The sequence below is a fragment of the Takifugu rubripes genome, chromosome 14 (genome assembly GCF_901000725.2).
Source record: "Takifugu rubripes chromosome 14, fTakRub1.2, whole genome shotgun sequence".
Classification (NCBI taxonomy): Eukaryota; Metazoa; Chordata; class Actinopteri; order Tetraodontiformes; family Tetraodontidae; genus Takifugu; species Takifugu rubripes.
The window spans coordinates 7,082,841-7,096,283 of NC_042298.1; the positions used below are offsets into that span (position 1 = coordinate 7,082,841).

The 13,443-nt window shown below is 44.0% G+C and overlaps 3 protein-coding genes across 3 annotated transcripts; 1 reads left to right on the forward strand and 2 right to left on the reverse strand.

Annotated features, from left to right (window-relative positions):
• Window positions 1-26: 26 nt before the first annotated feature.
• Window positions 27-6,029, reverse strand: gabra6a (gamma-aminobutyric acid type A receptor subunit alpha6a). The gene is made up of 9 exons (XM_029847361.1): window positions 5,847-6,029; window positions 5,705-5,772; window positions 5,118-5,338; window positions 4,953-5,035; window positions 4,713-4,856; window positions 3,839-3,991; window positions 3,263-3,513; window positions 2,194-2,438; window positions 27-931 (listed from the first exon to the last, which is right to left on the reverse strand). Exons 1-9 carry the CDS (start codon window positions 6,013-6,015, stop codon window positions 910-912), a joined length of 1,356 nt encoding a protein of 451 aa, XP_029703221.1. The 5' UTR covers window positions 6,016-6,029; the 3' UTR covers window positions 27-909.
• A 1,067-nt stretch (window positions 6,030-7,096) lies between these two features.
• Window positions 7,097-9,102, forward strand: nudcd2 (NudC domain containing 2). Its single transcript, XM_003970436.3, has 4 exons — window positions 7,097-7,547; window positions 7,900-7,948; window positions 8,030-8,181; window positions 8,438-9,102. The coding sequence occupies exons 1-4, from the start codon at window positions 7,359-7,361 to the stop codon at window positions 8,519-8,521; spliced, it is 474 nt and encodes a 157-aa protein (XP_003970485.1). The 5' UTR covers window positions 7,097-7,358; the 3' UTR covers window positions 8,522-9,102.
• On the reverse strand, window positions 8,769-13,087 carry ccng1 (cyclin G1). Its single transcript, XM_003970400.3, has 6 exons — window positions 12,876-13,087; window positions 11,454-11,717; window positions 10,449-10,702; window positions 10,238-10,316; window positions 10,001-10,111; window positions 8,769-9,875 (listed from the first exon to the last, which is right to left on the reverse strand). The coding sequence occupies exons 2-6, from the start codon at window positions 11,715-11,717 to the stop codon at window positions 9,684-9,686; spliced, it is 900 nt and encodes a 299-aa protein (XP_003970449.1). The 5' UTR covers window positions 12,876-13,087; the 3' UTR covers window positions 8,769-9,683.
• Window positions 13,088-13,443: the final 356 nt, after the last annotated feature.

Here is a 13,443-nt window from a genome sequence, read left to right on the forward strand (position 1 = left end):
GGGGAGGAGGGGGGTTGTTTCTCAGCAGATGAAGTTTGCTCCTGACATGACAAGGTCAAATGATAGAATGCAGTGTAGCGTTAAAGTGTTCAAAATGGCAAGTTCAGATCAAGTTTATTCCCTCAGCTTTCATGTCAGAGAGCATATTAGACGGCTAAAAACGGTGGGGTGGAGGAGGGGAGGGGGGGGGGGCGACAAAGTTTAATCAATGAAACGCAAATTCAGCTTCTTCCTAGATAGATAAAGAGATGCAGAGCAGCACATTGATCCTCACCCATGTCCCCGCTGCCTACATCTGAAAGTGCAACGGGAGCACCGGACCGGAACGGTGAGATGGGAAACACAATCTCACAATTCATTTTCTCAGGTTGGGGCACATTTCTGAAGCCACGGGGAGGGAAGCGAGCCTCCTCCAAACTGCCTTTGATCTGGTTGTAGTGGGGGCTGTTCTTCTGTAGAGGGCAGGCTTCTGAAAACATTGGTTCACTGTTGCATCACCACCAGTTACAGCCATCATAGATTGTATCATCCACTTTTTTTTTCTTCCTCCCTCTCTCTCGATGCGTTTCCTTGTGCGTCTAAATGTCATGCTGCAGCACGTCCGTGTGTAAAGTGATCGAAGCCAATGAAGGACAGCTCCTCAGCTCATAACAGGAGTGGGCAGCGGTCACAGCCTGTGACATAAATAGATGTGCAGTGGGAGAATAAATGAGTTTCTGATTCATTTTGTCTGTCAGAGGAGAGAAAGTTGAGAGCCTGTACACACACACACACACACACACACACACACACACACACACACACACACACACACACACACACACACAGGGGGATGGGGGGGTGAGGTGAGGTGAGGCCGGCTGAATGCTGAAGGTCTCTCCGGCTGCACATGCCCTTTTCCAGCTCCTCTCAGTTTGGAAGCTCCGCGTCCCTGCAAGAGCGAAATGCAGCAGAGCACAAAATGTGAGAGGAGCACACAGAAAGCTTCATTCTGTCTCCTCTCACGCACGCGCACAGGCACACACTCACACACACTCGCACACACACACACTCTGGATCTGCAGCGCTCCCTGTCCTCCTCAAGAGTGGCAGCCGCAGTGGAAATCTGTAGAGGCGATGAATGTGATGCAGCTGTTCTCCTGCTCTCCATTTTGTCTCTCTCATTATTCTGCACAGCGCTCTAAATAAAACAGCCATAAAAATTTCTCTGACGAGAACATGAGGAGCATGATGAACAGATTTGCACTCCGTGTTACGTAACAACCATTTTTCATCCCCCCATTTTATTCTTCTTTTTCTTCCTGTCTTGTTCAGAGAGCTCAGAAGTGCTCTAAAGTGTCTCATGCATTAACAGGACGAATGTTTGTTTCCGCTGTTACCAGTAAGACTGGGAGGGGACCATTAGTGCAGTGGGGGTTCGGCCAGCCTCCAGGTAAAAAAGAGTGCGATCTGTCCATACAGCTGTTGTAGACCCGTGAAGTGGCGAGGACAGTTACAGAGCTGGTGTCAGTGCAGCAGCAACGTCACCTGACATTATTCTTCTCCGCTGCGCTCTCCTCCTCCAACAGCTCCTGGGGCTGTTTCAGCATCAGAAATTATTGATGCCTTTACTCCTCAGATAAAAGTGTTTGACAAAAAAACGGCGGGTACTTTTGTTCGGCGCTATCATAATTAGAGCAGAGTGAAGCAGGCTTGAGGTACAGATTTGAGTAATGGCCCATTCTGAGTTCTTTTTTTTTTTTTTAGAATACCAATAATAAGCGATGACCTTGAAGTTCATTTCTGGCGGTGGGTCCACCGGTTAGGAGGCCCAGCAGTCTTGGTGTTGCCAAGGTTGATGCTGCTCACCAATAGTTCTCAAAACATTCAAACAAAGGCCTTGATGGCAGCTTAACAGTAATATCTTTTTATGAGCATCTGCATGGCTTAAAGGGAAGTCAAGGTCCACTGCCCCCTGGTGGTAGGCTGCAGTGAAACAACAAGGTCACCTCCATTTATTTCAGCCAACACTGAGGACAAACTAAAACCATGGTTCTCCTTATACTGAGGCCTTGTTAGAATGCAACCAGGCCCCTTTGGGAGCTAACTGAGAACCTAATTTCCTGAGAGAAGGAACTATGGTTGTGAATTGTCCTACAGCCAAGAGTGTCATCTCTCATACTACTGATTTGCTCACAGTACAGATGGACGTACCTGGCTTCCTCCATGGTCTCCTTAGACAGGTAAATGTACCAGTAGGCCAGGTTGAAGAGGGCAAAGGTCATTGGGAAGAGAATGCGGGCGTATTTGTCGATAGGGCTGGTGCCGGCCAGCTGCGGGACCGGAGGAAACGCTGAGCCCTGCTGGAGGAAAATAGGCAACGGCGGAGTATCTCCTGGTTCACTGCGAGACACGGAGTGGTTCCTCCTCTTTAGGCCTTCCAGAGCACTGCTGTCCATCTGGAGACGAGAGACACGGAGAAAGATGGAGGGTTAGCCATGCAAAAAGAGGGGGGGAACAATTGTTGAGCCTGTATTGTACATATATGATGAATTAAATATGAATAGGGATGTAGATAAGCTTGGTCCTGTTGGTTCCCACAGGAACATTCTCTCAATGGTGAGCTTATGGAACACAGCAGGTAGTTTTCTGGAGGCCCATAGGATGGTGATGAGATTATGCAGAGGAGCGTTCCACTTGTTCTCTGTTCTCACACTGAGGCTATTTTTAAAGCATCTAACCATGAGCCCAACACGTGAGACAGATCCCGGGAGGACGCCGTGGTGGCATACTGTATTAGCATAAAGCATATAGCTGTAGATGAGAGCGCTACAACAGCACATATTACTATTTAATGCCTGGTGCCTCCTGACTGGGAAGCAAGCAAAAAGCTGTGTGGTGATTTGGTTTTATCACAGAAGCGTTTGCATCACATCACACCGTGAAGATTTCCTTATTAGCCATGTGAGCGCGTTGAGGGGTCATGTGACACATATCACATCCCTGATAGCAGAAATTGATGCTGTATTCAGTTTAAGTTTAACACTTCATCATTAAAACCTCAACAAACTGGAGATCTCTCCTATTATTAGTCAGTAGTATTGGATAACTCTGACTACAAATCCAATTTTCAGATCCAACAGATTCTTATTAGATTCTCAAGATTACCTGGTTGCTAAGGATTTCCGTGTCACCTTAAGTTATGGAGATGATCCTTCAGTGTATGTTATGATGAGTCAGCATTTCAGCTTCATTTGCCCTGTTTTTTTAACCGGCCACTCACCGAAACCGTGTCGCCATCGTCGCTGCTGGTGGCCAGCACCTCCAGCCTGTCCTGCCTCGCCCTCAGCTTTTTCAGACGGTGGGCTTGGAGGGTGGCAAAGTAGTTCACAGCTGCAAACTCGATCAGGGCCGACGCCACGAACGCAAAACACACGGCGATGAACCAGTCCATGGCTGTGGCGTAGGCCACCTTGGGAAGGGACTGCCGGGCGCTGATGCTCAGGGTGGTCATGGTCAGCACTGTGGTGATGCCTGGAACAAGACACGCATCCAGATCCAGTGAATTTACTCACTCTGAGGTGAAAAAGGTTCTAAAAAAAAAAACACAATGAGGAAAAATAGATTCCGAAAAGCAGGTGTGAATGCTACTGATTAAAGGTCTTCAGCTACCTGTGAGTGAGCTACATTTTTGATAATGAAGTGAATTTTCTGGCATTTAGTGGGAAATGAAGTGCCTTCAAAGTCCTCTTAACTACAAAACCTGTGGGAATATACTTCCAAGGTTGTATTTATTGGAACATCATGCAGAAGCAGCACACCTGAGCTGCTCCGCATCGCTGCGGGGGAGGGGGGATACCTGCGACAGTGCGGGCAGGAACAGACTCCTTGTTGATCCAGAAGGAGACCTGTGACAGCACCACAACCATGATGAGAGGGATGTAGGTCTGGATGAGGTAGTAGCCGAGCTTCCTCTGCAGGTGGAAGTGGACCACCTGCACAGAGTAGTGACCTGCAAGACAAACAGCATGTGTGAAGAGAGCAAACCCCCTGAGACATGGAAAGGGGGCACACAGCGGACGACCTTGTATGCCCTTGAAGCTAAACTGATTCTGACAGATTGTGTATTTGTGTATCGCCGCCGTTAGTCGTGTTATAGGCTTTGAACTACACAGCAGCATGTGACAGCGGAGCGGATGGATGAGAGAAAAGGTAAAAAAAAGTGGGGGGGGGGGGTGGCAGACATTTAGAAATGGGATCAAGTGGAAAGGAAGCAGAGGGGAGGGGGCTAAAGGAGAGCATGCAGTGTCACTATGTGTAACACTTCCCCTCGCTCAGTCTAAACCGATGCATGCGGACGTCCACGGAGCGAAGACGCGCTGCAGCGAGCAGCAGCATCGGCGCTTTCAACGGTGAATAAACATTAGGACCACAAGGGATGAAATGAACGAGCTATAATGAGCCTGTTCAAACGTGCGTGGACGGGGACGTAAATGTAAAGCTCAAATAACCTTGGGGGACGTGGGCGGCCATCTTTTGGTGAGGACGTGAACAGTACTGCAGCCCGCCATCAGGGGGGTAACAGAGAGGGAATATAAGAGTAGGTCACTGCACTATTCTCTGTCTGTGTGCTCCTCACGTGTTGAAGAGTGATTTGAATCTCCCCTTCATGAATGTGCTTCATGAATGTGCCGTCCCTGCGATATCATCCTGCTGACCGTGAGCGCTGTTACCTGTGTTTGATCGGAAGATTTGACTGGACAGTGTTTGCCCGACCAGATCGTACTGTAGGAGGCTTATCGACTCTTTCGGACAGTCCACAGACGCTACGGGCCCCTTCCTCCATGTAAACATGATCTCACTGCTCGTGTAGGCATCTTTGAAGGCCAACAGCATGCAGAACAGAAACACAGATAAGGACGTGAAACAGAAGAGCACTACTGCTTCTTATTATCTGTTTAGGGTCTACTTACAGCTGCCGAACCTGAGGGGACACGAGTGGCCGTCCATGGGGAAGTCCATCAGCCTCATTGGGCAATCTGCAGTGATGGTCAGTCTAACAGAGAGAGACCACACAGGTGATACTTTAAGATGCTCACAATACACGACAAGAGCCTCAACTGCATGAGGAAGGTCACCTCATGGTGTAGAAGACAGTCCCGTTTTTCATGATTCGGAACAGCTTGTTGGGTGTGGTCATGTTATGGGAGATGGACTTCTTTGAGTTCCGGAAGAACGTGTCCGGTGTCCAGATCTTGTCCACCATGCGGTTGTTCAGCCGCAGGATTTCGGTGGGGCCTTCGAATTTGAGCCTCTCGTCAACCCACATCTGACGGAAGAACATGTCCATGGTGTACTCCTGGCACGGAACCACGGGAGATTTATTTAGCATATGAGCTACACTGTAAATACACGTTGTTCATCAGCTGTAATTGAATGGAGAAAGATCCTTTTCAGTTTCCAGTGCAAGGTGAAGCATGATGAGGCAAAGATGGATGCCACTCATCCTGGATGATCATTAATCAATCTATTCAGCCGTTCCCTCTGTCTGACATGTTGTCATATTGATTTAGAGGCCATCGGTAATGAAGTTATAGCGCTGGTCAAACAGATTAAAGCTCATTAGATGGTCTCATGGCAGACTGCCCATAAGGCAAGTTATCGCCACTGTTATCTCCCACAGTCACAGTCATACAATCATCTCCTGACAGCGCGAGTATCTCACCATCTCAACGTCTGAAACGGGTCCAAAGCTGGTGACGAAGATGTCTGTTTTCACCTCTGTGACACCACCTGCAAAAGTCAGATTGTCAAACAGAATATATATAGTCTGCATGTTAAGCTTTGAGGTCAAAGTGCTGAATCACCTCCAGATCCAGGTCGCAGTCTGTTGTCATACCCATCCAGAAGCCGGTCCAAAATGCGAGTGATGTTGTCTGAGGTAGTTTTCTCATTTCCACTCACGTCACTGAGACTGAAGAGGAACAAAAGGCTCCAGCAGATAAACACAAGTAAAGGTGAGGTCAGCGCAGCCATGAATTCGGAAATTTTAAAATGTGCAGGCAACTATCTGGGAAAAAAATCTCATATTGAGTTAGAATGCATATTGAATCAAGAAACTCGAGCTAGAGTTTAACTAGTGGCACTGAAGTGACAGAAAGGTATGCATTCAGACACAGGCACCGAGGCAGGAGTGGTAATCTAATTAACAGATTAGTAAATCCACTCCATTTTTAGACAAAGGACAGCTTCTATTGGTTTGCTTCTATTGGAAAATCTAAAGAATTTTTTTTCTAAAAGAAGCTAAACCTGCTGTCGATGACATCGAATTACAGACGTATGACGTCCTCGAATGTCAAAAGTATTCATTTTGACTGTAGTTCCCATATCTGGCCAGCAGACGGCAAGTGACGTGACTAACGGGATATGAATAGGAATTAGACTCCTGCAGACTGATTGCATGGCTGCAAATTTTAAATGAAATAGTTTATGATTTTTAGACTGATCCGAATGGCAAAACAGTAAGCGTGTACTTTCCACTTTCCTTATTTCGACACGTTTTACAATAGTGAAATAATTTCCAATATGGTATCAGTTGTATGAGTATGCTAGGATCAGGGCTGCACATTTTAAACAGTACATTTTAAACAACCACTACTGAATAAAGAGCTGTTCCTGGAACAAAAAACAAACAAAACAAAACAAGCTATCAAACAAAAAAAGTATCAAATGATTAATCGAGAGAGACAAACATTAAAAAAATGCAGCAACCTCATAAATATAAAACACAACACAACAGTGCACTGTTCGCACAGAAAATAGGTCTTCAGCGTAGATTTAAAGAGCTCAAGAGGAACGTGATAGTTCAGGGTATGAGGAATCTATCGAGGTACTTCATAAGGATTCTTTTTTTTTAACTGATTTAAAAATACTGAAAGAATAGCAAATGTTTTCCAGACCGATTAGTACGGGTGTAATTTAATTTTAATGAATAATGTACAGTCAGGATAAATGCAAGCTTTTCTAAATTTAAGTTCGTTCTCTGACGCTCTATCATCTGTACAGTAGATGGCGACATGCGTCTGTAACATTGAATTGCAGCGCAACGGAAGAATCGAAGAAGAAGATGAATGAAGAAGCAGAAGAAGAAGAAGAAGAAGAATACAATCAGAGAAGAAGAATCAAGAGCGCAAGTGACAAATTTACTATCAGGATTGATGATTTATAATGTGATTAGCAAAGTTAAATGGATTAAATTTGACAACGAAGAAGTATAGAACAGTATAGAAGTTTGTCTAAATTACGCAGCTGTTAGCACAATTTCTTTATCGGACTGAGACTGTTTTTAGTTAAGCTGTCAGCCAGAGCAAAACAGCAACATGTCGGTGCACTTTGAGGAGAGGAGCGGTGTTGTCCCCTGCAAGACGCCCTGGGGATCCTGGTACCAGACCATGGAGGAGGTTTTTATCGAAGTCGATGTGCCTCACGGGACGTCCGCCAAAGATGTCAAGTGCCGCCTGGGATCCAAAGATATTGAGCTGTGTGTTAAAGGAAAGGAAATAATCAAGGTGTGCTGAAGTGATTGACGTGTCAGTCTTCCTTCATAATTGTTATTATTATTATTGTTAAAATAATTTCATAATTGTTAGGGTAAGGAGAAACTGTAAGTGTTCACACAGCTATTGCTCTATATTTCTCTATTTATGAAGTTAGACACTGAAACTGTGGGTACAGCGGAAAAGCCACGTCCAGATGTGGGACATGAAAACAATTAACCTAGACTAGACTAACTGTTCTGCTTGTTCCAGTCTATTTAAAAAAAAAAAAAAAAAAACGTATTCAGTCTACCCATCCTGTATTTGACTTAAATGTTACTTGGAATTCTGTACATAAATGTTCTATACATTTTTCCTCTTAAAGGGAAAGTTGTATGACAAGACTGTATCCGACGAGGCAACATGGACACTAGGTAGGTATCACATTATTGTCAAGCTTCTTTGTTTGCACAAAAATAACTATTTTCTGCACAAACCTTTTCTCCCCTATATAGAGGACAGTTGTTTGATTCGGATAATTCTGATGAAGACAAACAGAGAGGCAGGTAACTGCTGGACGTCCTTGCTGGAAGGGGAGTACTGTGCAAATGCCTGGGTCCAAAACCAGATGCAGAAAAAGCTGACACTGGAGAGGTTTCAACGAGAGGTTCGTCTAATGGCCCCGAGTGTGATCTATGTTTGAGATTCTATAAACAGATGGAATGTGGATATTTACCAGGATCAGGAGTGCAAATACATGAGTTGTTTTTATAGAGGCACTGTGTTTACAGAGGATTTTATCCCTATTGTTTTAGTAAGTATGATGAAAAAAATTAGACCAAATATTGACAATTTGTTTTAACATTTTGCAATAAAGTGAAAGATACATCCGCTCTTTTCATTTAAATTTCTATCTCTGCTAGAATCCTGGATTTGACTTCAGCGGTGCCGAGATTTCTGGGAATTATGCTGGGGGCGGTCCGGATTTCTCCAGCTTGAGTGACTAAAGCCAAGATTTAGCACCTGCCAAATGAACACTGACATGGACACTGGGCAGAAGAGCACAGGCCAGTGTGACAAATGCCCTCAAGCAAATACTGTGACTTCATAAGCAGGAAATATCAGCCTCTCTTATGTCTGGAAAGGAAGAATGTTATTACTAGAGTGTGGTTTGATAAGTCACATGGCCTCAAATTAGACATAACTTTCAGGTTGTAAAAATGTTTTAAAAAAAATAATGTATACATACAGCAATAGCTTTTCAATAAAGTTTTATTGAAAGGTTCATGTGGTTTAATCAGATGATTTGTTCTATTATCCACTTTACATCTGAGAACACCTTTAACCGAGAACATCTAAACAGGAAGAAAATGCGAATTCCACTGCATTTCCACTGCAATGACTGATTTGTGTGCCTCACATTACTAACAGAAGAAATCAAATTATGCGGTTCCTCACTCTGGACACATCAAGAATATGTGGCAATTATCAGCTCAGTAGTAGCCATGACCGTAGTCGTAATAGTCACTAACTGTGCCTCCCGGAGTAGACCAGCATTCCCTCGCCATAAACAAAATTAAAACGAAACGAAAAAAAAAAAGTCACCTTGGGTAGGAGTGTGCATTCAGGACAGTTTAGCAACCTAGGGTGGGAGTTAAGGACTTTGGGCCCGATTTCTTGGTTCCATTTTTGCTGTTCACAAAATCCTTCTCCCTCCTCTTCCACACAGTGGACTGAGGACCTAGGTGGTTCAATACTTTTTTTTTCTTAGCTTAAGACCAGCAACCCGCTCCAGGGAACACCAAGCACCTTGGCACGGATTTTGAAGTACATACTGTACACTTGTGCAAGCAACTCAACCAGGAAAGTGAAACTTTGCAGGGTGGTAGTTGTTAGTCATGAAAACATTCCTCTTTGTCAAGGAGGCTGTTGCAATGCAGGGAGAACGATCAGAGTGCGACGACAAAGCTAAATGTGTTACTTTTAGAGCTCTCCTTTAAAGAAATCCACCACCACTGATGAAGATCTGTAAAGAAAATGACTGGAGCTGTACACGGGTGACCTAACAGCAAGAGAGTAGACCAAATGTTTTATCTCGTCAGAGCAAATATTTGGAGACAGCTGTGAGTGTTCTCTGGTTGTTGAGGTCACCCATTTATAGCTCCCGGTTTAATAAGCCGACTCGGGTATGGTGGGAAGGTGAGTGATTTTGTAGTAGCTGTGCTTCAGGTGACGTGCAGTTCTTCCTGAAATAATCCAGCGAAGCCTGCGGCTGTTTGGCCTGGAGCACTTGGAGGTGGCATATTCAGCCAGGCATTTCCCAACCAGCTCCCGCACACAAACCAGGTCACCATCTCTAATCTGCACAGATGAGGATGGGGGGTTGTTAAAGCTACACAACTGTGTCATTTTCACCATGATGGTAACAAATGTCTTCCACACAGGGCAATACAATATCAAATATAAAGGTATTAAAAGGATCATACATTCAGCTGCTTCTGCAGACTTCCCAGAATCTCTTCAACTTTGTCACCGTCTTCAGGGTCGTGTTGTTCCTTGGCCTCATAGCACAACAGAGCCATGGCGAGTAGAGATGGCTGCAGAGAAACAGTATAAACGCTTGATCACAAAACCTATAAATAGTCTGCAGATTAAAACAACAACGAAACCAGCAAACCGTAAGAGCTTTTCATAACATCAAATCCCAAATAACACGAACATACTTTTAGTTTGGAGAAGACAAATGAGCAGTGACAGGCTTTCAGCTGGGCCTCCAGTCTCTCCAGGCTTATGATCTTCTGGCTATAAAACCAAAAGTGCTTTTAGTCTCAGGATTACAAATTAGTTATGAAATGATTGCAAAGACCACTTAACGAGACGAAACAGCTACACTATTTAAGACTGATAGATAACATTTTGTTCTGGTGCTGGTACCTCTCAGAGCTCAGCTGCTCCTGGATGTGGCTGTGCAAAAGGTGAAGGAAGCGGAGGGCCGTGGGAGCTTTCACCTTCCAGTAGAGCTTCTCCATGATGATCTTTTCCATCCTCATCATGTCAGACACTGTAAAGCGATTCTGACTGATGCGGATCAAGTCGTTGGCCAGAGGCACGTTCTTCTCCTCTTCAGAAGACTTAACTGCGATGTAGAAGCAGCACAGACCCACACAGGACAAGTGCTTTGGTTGAATCTGGAAAGGACAGCAAACATTCATCAGAACATATTCTAGTAGACCAATTTGCTCCACGATGCCAAATCAAAATATACTCTTGTTTTTCATTAACTTAAACTAGGCTATTGTCACAATAAAGGAGACTAGAAAATGCTGTTTTACTTAAAAAGAAACAGGATCTTATATTTTCAAAGGAAAATACAGTGGGACCTCTACTTACAAAATTAATTGGTTCCGGAAGTTGTTTAGTAAAAATGAAGATTACGTAAGTAGAGACGCGTTTTCCATGTAAATGCCCTAATCCATTCCAAGCCCCCCAAAATTCAGACATAATTTTTTTTTATAGGCTAACAGGCTAATCTTACTTTAGCCGTCATTACTAGCAACAAACGTTATCACTTGTGGCAACACCGCCATCTAATGGACAAACATACGAACACCCACAATAAATCACGAAGACGTCTTCGACGCTGGGATACACACAAACCTGTACATATTGACGTCCCTCCTAGCCAATGGGATTACAGGAAGATGCTAGGCGATAGCCAACGGCAGAGCAGCTACAAGCACGTTTGCGTTCGCTAAACTCCGCGAGCTGCGAGTAGTATTTTTGCCTTTCGTATCCTGAAATTTCTTTCGTAACAAGAGGAAATATTTTCCCGTTGAGACGTTTCGTAACCTGAAAATTTCGCGTGTAGAGACGTTAGTAAGTAGAGGTCCCACTGTACACACAATCAAAAGGATGTGAGGGGGAATACTATATACAAACCTTCATCACAGAGAGGAATCGATCCAACAGGCTGATGGCCAGTGAGAAGGTGTCCGATGAGAAACCAAAGAACCTGGTCAGAGAGAGCAGGTCCTTCACCTCCAGTTCCCTGAGTCTGGTGGTCATCCTGAGGCCGTTGTCCTGGGAGGTCTCTATAAGCCTCAAGCCACTAAGCTTCGGTTGATACCTGGCCTCCAAATCCATCAGGGTCTTCACCTGCACAGCAAAGGGCTGTGCTCTCGGTTCTGTCACCGTGTCAATCATCTGTGTAGATGTAGACAGGGAAAAAGCCGCGTTTATACAACATTTGAATGCTGCAATGCACGAGGAGTTAAGCTGAACCAACATTCTTACATTTATTAAACCCAACTCCAAGATGAGGAAGAAGGTCTAATAAAGGCCAACTGCCTTGCCACCCATAGTAAGAGCAAAAAGTAGATTGTGGAATTATGTGGTGATTTTACTATCATATTGCATAAACACCAAATTTTAAATTGATATTCAAAATATCTACACTGAAATGGATAACCAAATCTAACTTTTACATAAAACCCTCCTACCCAGCCACAAATAACACGACTTTAACATTAATCTATAGTGTTCTCTAATGTATTCACCCCCTTTAAATCAAGGTGTGAAACAGTAGAAGGAAACTTAAACCCAATGGCTGTAATGTTGCTACAGGCCGTGTTGGGAGTATAGAACAGCCCCCTTCCATAAAGCAACACAGATCAGCAGAAGCGATGGCATGTTTTGCTCAGTGGGGTATAAGGTTTAGGATTCTTTCCAGGGTTGTAGGTTATCAAGTAACAACCCTCCTGCTCCCAGCTGTCACTGAACTGGACTGAACTGGACCGCAGGCGAACCACGTACATGCATGGCCATATGCAGCTTACGCACCATGTCGGTATAAAGATACTTTTATATACACAATTAAGAACCTTAACTTTAAAAAATCGTGTATTTGGAGTAGTGTAGGGAAACTCGTAGCCAATTCTGCAACGTTTAATATCGAAATTGGGGCCATTTATACGGCAGAGGAGGATCTGCGTCATGTCGGGACATGTCCCTGCTACACACACGAGAGCTACCACAAGTCTGGTGACAGCATCAAAACTGTGGACCACAGGCACACTTAAAACACTTAAAACCGCGAAACAACCTCGTCTGTGCAATAACTTACACTAAAACTATAAAACTGCGGCTCACGAAGAGCAATGGCAAACTAAGTGTTAATTACGACTTAACCAGATGCTACAGCGGCTAATGCTAACACCACGAAGGACTAGTTTTCAGGTTTGATAGCATTAGTTTCCATGGAGTGAAAACCACCAACAGCTTTGTTTAAAGTTTACGTTTTTAAATACCAGCCAAGATTAAATACATCGTTATTGGGAAAAGAAGGAAGATTAGTTATCTTACCTTTGCTCAAGTTGCGTTGAGGAGGGGAAAAGCGATGAAAAAAAAGTATCCACGCACTTGAGATAAGCGTGTGAAAAAATGAGTTTAAAATAAAATTATGTGTGAGTATGAACTTTCTTTAAAGAAAGTTTTAAGCATAGGTCAATTTCTGCCTATGCACACCCGCCTACCCTTGGTGTAAGGCGACGGGAAAAGGGCAGTTTAGAGATTAAGTCACGTATAAAACCAAGCCCATGACCAAAAATGGCAAGCTTTCATTGGTTTAGGCCACATGACGTCATTAAATTAACGTTACAATTGGGCACATCTCATGTCACTCTCCACTGCAGCACGCCCACTACAAAATGATGGACCAATCACAGTTAGTGGGCGGGACATAGTGAAACTAGTGACTCTCGTGTTGACAGGGTAAATATAATATTTGTTTTTGTTTTAATCTAATCACTTTTATGGGCAGTCATATAAGTAAAGCATCAAATGGCATACTATAGTTTGCAAACCATTATATAACTTAAAATACAAATCAAGGGAACAAAACTTCAACATTGAGACTGCATAAATAACTTAT

Bases quoted from the DNA above. Each gene is read 5' to 3' on its own strand.
- ccng1 (XM_003970400.3), bottom strand. From the start codon at position 11,717: ATGATTGACACGGTGACAGAACCGAGAGCACAGCCCTTTGCTGTGCAG. The intron at 10,317-10,448 runs GTACCAGCACCA...TTGGTTTTATAG, and splicing joins GAGCAGCTGAGCTCTGAGAG to CCAGAAGATCATAAGCCTGG. The intron at 9,876-10,000 runs GTATGATCCTTT...TCATCTGTGCAG, and splicing joins GTCTGCAGAAGCAGCTGAAT to ATTAGAGATGGTGACCTGGT.
- nudcd2 (XM_003970436.3), top strand. From the start codon at position 7,359: ATGTCGGTGCACTTTGAGGAGAGGAGCGGTGTTGTCCCCTGCAAGACG. The intron at 7,949-8,029 runs GTAGGTATCACA...TCCCCTATATAG, and splicing joins CGAGGCAACATGGACACTAG to AGGACAGTTGTTTGATTCGG. The intron at 8,182-8,437 runs GTTCGTCTAATG...TATCTCTGCTAG, and splicing joins TGGAGAGGTTTCAACGAGAG to AATCCTGGATTTGACTTCAG.
- gabra6a (XM_029847361.1), bottom strand. From the start codon at position 6,015: ATGGCTGCGCTGACCTCACCTTTACTTGTGTTTATCTGCTGGAGCCTT. The intron at 5,036-5,117 runs GTGACCTTCCTC...TCTCTCTGTTAG, and splicing joins ACTGTCTTCTACACCATGAG to ACTGACCATCACTGCAGATT. The intron at 4,857-4,952 runs GTAAGTAGACCC...TGGCCTTCAAAG, and splicing joins TCCCCTCAGGTTCGGCAGCT to ATGCCTACACGAGCAGTGAG.